Source organism: Cicer arietinum, chromosome 5, assembly GCF_000331145.2.
Source record: "Cicer arietinum cultivar CDC Frontier isolate Library 1 chromosome 5, Cicar.CDCFrontier_v2.0, whole genome shotgun sequence".
Lineage (NCBI taxonomy): Eukaryota > Viridiplantae > Streptophyta > Magnoliopsida > Fabales > Fabaceae > Cicer > Cicer arietinum.
In genome coordinates this window covers 3,760,190-3,764,052 of record NC_021164.2, presented here as the reverse complement: position 1 = coordinate 3,764,052, position 3,863 = coordinate 3,760,190, and the positions used below count along the sequence as shown (strand labels likewise).

Below are 3,863 nucleotides of genomic sequence, written 5' to 3'. Positions count from 1 at the left end.
CTTTGAGATAAAAAATTAGAAACAGATTGCACTAGGCACAAATCAGACAAAGTTAAAGAAAGAAATTATTGTCAATATGTTTTTCACACAAACAACATCATATATTCATGAAAACAGGTAAGCATGTTCTGAAGTGTTCGTTATGGCTAATTCTAACAAGTTTCACACCACACATCAAATATCATGAAAGGTTATATGAGCTTTAGAGGCCACACATTACCAAGCATGATTGATCCACTCAATTCATCAATTCGGTAAAAGCAATCAATATTTTCCTCAGCATACAGAACGAAAGAGAATGAAAGGAAAAATATTCTAATAGCCAAGAGGGGCACTTAAAGCAGCCTTAGTTTCTAAAATTTCTGCCTCCTTTTGAATGATACTCTCCAAAACAGCTTCAGATGAGGTCAAAGCACGCTTTTCGACACCATCCAACCAATCCTTATCAAAAGCACATCTGCGCACATCTTGTAATAACTGAACAAATTCATTTTGGCTTGAGCCTAACACATCCAACACGCTATTGGTTAGGAGGAATTTCAATAGCTCAGCTAGGCAATTGTATGCATAACCCTTGTATCGGTTACTAAGTGAAGTGTCCCTTAAAAGAACTGAAGGATGCTTAACAAGAAAGTCAGTCAACAAAGACAAGTTCTTGGAATCCAAATGCTTCTTGGAGACCAGTTCCTCAAGCTCCCGTCTGACAAGAGAAGGGGAACTTAAATCTTTCACTATTTGAGAAGGGTTCCCTAATAGAGAAGAAAAAACTAGTTAAGACTCTCCAAAGAACTAAAACAAAATATTAAAAATAAAACTAAGGGAGTAAATACCTTTAGAAGGCATGGAAGGAGTCTGAAATGCAAGAGGCAAAGGAATGCTATTGCTTGGAGAGGGCTTAGATTTTGAAACTCTAAATTCATCATCCTTAGGAAACTGTTCTTCAATAGTTGAGGCTACTTTCCCAACAGCAGCATCATTTAGAGAAACGGAACAAAAGGTGGAAGTGGAGAGAGTTCAACTTCAAAAATCAAAAGGGTGATGAGGTAACATAAGAAAATAAAATTTATCCAAAGAGTCTTTACCTTCATCATCATTAGTCTTGGTAGTTCCCGAAGAGTCTCTAACATCAACATCTTGTTCCTACACATATTCAAATAAACAAATTATATCAACATATCCAAAATATTAACTTTTATACGGTTAGCCTCACTATATTAACAATTTTTGAAAACCAATAGAACATGTTTGAAAATTTGGTTACATACTATTCACTCACCTTTGATGAACTGACTAATTCTAAATGAATTAAGGGTGTTGTTGTGTTGGCATTTGTTAATGCAGTTCCTTCTTCAACACACTGCATAAAAATTAAAAGGAAGTTTAAGTTGGTAGTATAATTCAATTCCTACATTAAAAAGTCAAAGAAAACATGCATAATAGGGGATATGCCTTTTGTTTAGGAGAAATTAATTGTATACGTGGCCCATTTCTTGTTTCTGAAATGGTAGACATAGTTTCTGCAACAGTTTTTTCTGGCGTATAACCCTCTTGAATATTTTGGTCCTCTGTTTCTTTCAAACACTGTAGCAGGAAAATGTAAATAAGCTGTAGTGTATTTTTAAGAAGTACTTGAAATAAAATCTATTTCTTTTTAGCTTTATATATGCACAATAAGGTGATACTGTATTTACATTATTTCCTTGAGAAGGTTTGGTGGTAGTATCAATTTCTCCAAGTGGATGTTGTTGGTTCATCAAACACTGTTGATTCGTTGATTCTTCATTCATCACCTCCTGTATTAAGAACAGATGCATTACTGATATGAAAGTATTAATAACATTCATTACCAAGTCGTAGACTATTGAATGAGTTTTATGGAGAAGAAATTTGATATGGCCTGCAAATTACTTTTGAATTTGTTGGTAATATTGCTACTGATGGTATCTCTAAATCCGGAACATTTTCAACAAATTCATGCTCTGCCTCTGGTGTTTGTTTCATTTGTATCTGCACAAAAAAAAAAGGATGTTTGATTCAAAGACATTGTCATGGTGATTGTATTCAGGAGTGAGTAGCTTAAGTAAATAGAATGGTATTGACCTGTGATGCCGTTTCAACTTCTTTAGTGGTTTGACCTCTGAGATGTTTTTCTTCTAATTGTTCAACAGTAGTTCTAAGGTATTCACCTATTTCTTCATCTATAGCAAAATATTATTAGATAGTAACTCATAAGCATAACATTTCCTCAGAAAAAAAAAAAAAGAAAAAAAAAACTCATAAGCATAACAATAAAACCAAAATGTTAACTAGATGTACAATTATTTATCTGTCTATGCCTAATAATTAAAATTTTACCACTTTCATGAAGCTTCTATAAGTATATAGCTAACTCTATGTGCTCTTGCATTTTAAAAAACAATTATTCATGCACATTTCTACTTTAGATAATTTGTTATATTACCAACTACTTTAATTTTTTAAATATTAAAAGACATATAAATGGTTGGTAAAAATAAAACAAAGGACTATATGACATCTTTGACAATGTCGTAATATTTTTTGAAAAAGTAATACTTAGAGAGACGTATTTATTCTCTTTTAGTACTTGGTAAGAAATGCAGAGGGACTCCTAGTACTTGGTAAGAAATGCCGAGGGAAAAAGTTAAAGAATAAATTCTCAAGAAAATTTTGACAAATGTATCTAGAAAGTCGGTCATTAATCAAGTAAGTATATTTCACATAAACAATTAAAATCACACACACTCAGACACACACATATATTTGTAAAACTCAAACTCTCTACATCTCGGTCAACTTGAGAAAGTATATATATAAAAAATTATATACATTTTTTTCTATTGTAAAGAACTTTGTGGTAGTGTGCTACTGTCTATACACACATTTATAAATTCGAAGAATTACAAGAAATAAACACAATTCTCAAAATATTTTATAAACACGACATGACATGATATGTAGTTATTTAAAACCAACATGTAATAATGGTTTAAAAAAATATTGGGTATAGTGTGTACCCTAAAACCGAATATCATAATCCACCTCGCTTGGCGAGTAGAAGTCAAAGAGAGTTTTTGACAATTTTGTATTAAACGAGTTTCTGCCTTCAGAAATTGAATTCCTTGGGTGAAGAAGAGGCTTGGTAGGTTGTCAAATACTACAAATTTTAGTTTTGGAATCTCAACTTTCTGATCTCCTTCACATTTGAATATTTCCTCCAGCTCATCTGCTTCTTTTATCATTAGCACCACTAGCTCAGGAAACTCTTTACTTATGGAGACTGGAAAGACATATTTCAACTTGTAGCACTTTATTATGATGAGTACTTTTAGCTTTGGGAACATTGTCCTTGAGGTCAAGGAATTCGACATGTTTTCATTATGCAAGTCATCTTTAAAGATATGCTTCAACTCTTTGCATTCTTTTATTGTTAGATAAATCAGTTGTGATAGGCATCTTAAAATAGAAGTGGAGAAAACTACTTCCAATATTTCACATAGCACGATGATTATCTTTGTAAGGTTTTTTAGGACAAAAGAATTTTTGGGTCCCCCAAAAAGGTACTTCATATCATGCATATCAAATAACTGAATCTTTTGCAACCCTAAGTTAATTGGTTGTCCATCCATTTCATTGAGATAAAATAAATTTTCTGCTTTGGAGTTATCTACCTTGAGACTTTCCAAAGGAATAAAATGTTTCACGCTCAATTCCTACAAATATGTACACAAAATAAATTAGTTGTATCATAATAACATTTCTAAAATTCAATAAAAAAGACATTTTTAAAACTAAATAAAATCTCGTTTAAAATTATATTCTTAAATTACAGGAAATTAAACTTC

General features: G+C 31.9%; 1 protein-coding gene and 1 long non-coding RNA gene across 2 annotated transcripts; one reads left to right on the top strand and one right to left on the bottom strand.

Moving 5' to 3' along the window:
• Positions 1 to 229: 229 nt before the first annotated feature.
• On the bottom strand, positions 230 to 958 carry LOC113786659 (uncharacterized). Its single transcript, XM_027334673.2, has 2 exons — positions 831 to 958; positions 230 to 749 (listed from the first exon to the last, which is right to left on the bottom strand). The coding sequence occupies exons 1-2, from the start codon at positions 841 to 843 to the stop codon at positions 316 to 318; spliced, it is 447 nt and encodes a 148-aa protein (XP_027190474.2). The 5' UTR covers positions 844 to 958; the 3' UTR covers positions 230 to 315.
• Positions 905 to 2,334, top strand: LOC140920238 (uncharacterized). The gene is made up of 2 exons (XR_012162963.1): positions 905 to 1,043; positions 1,709 to 2,334. It is a non-coding gene; the product is annotated as an uncharacterized lncRNA (long non-coding RNA).
• Positions 2,335 to 3,863: the final 1,529 nt, after the last annotated feature.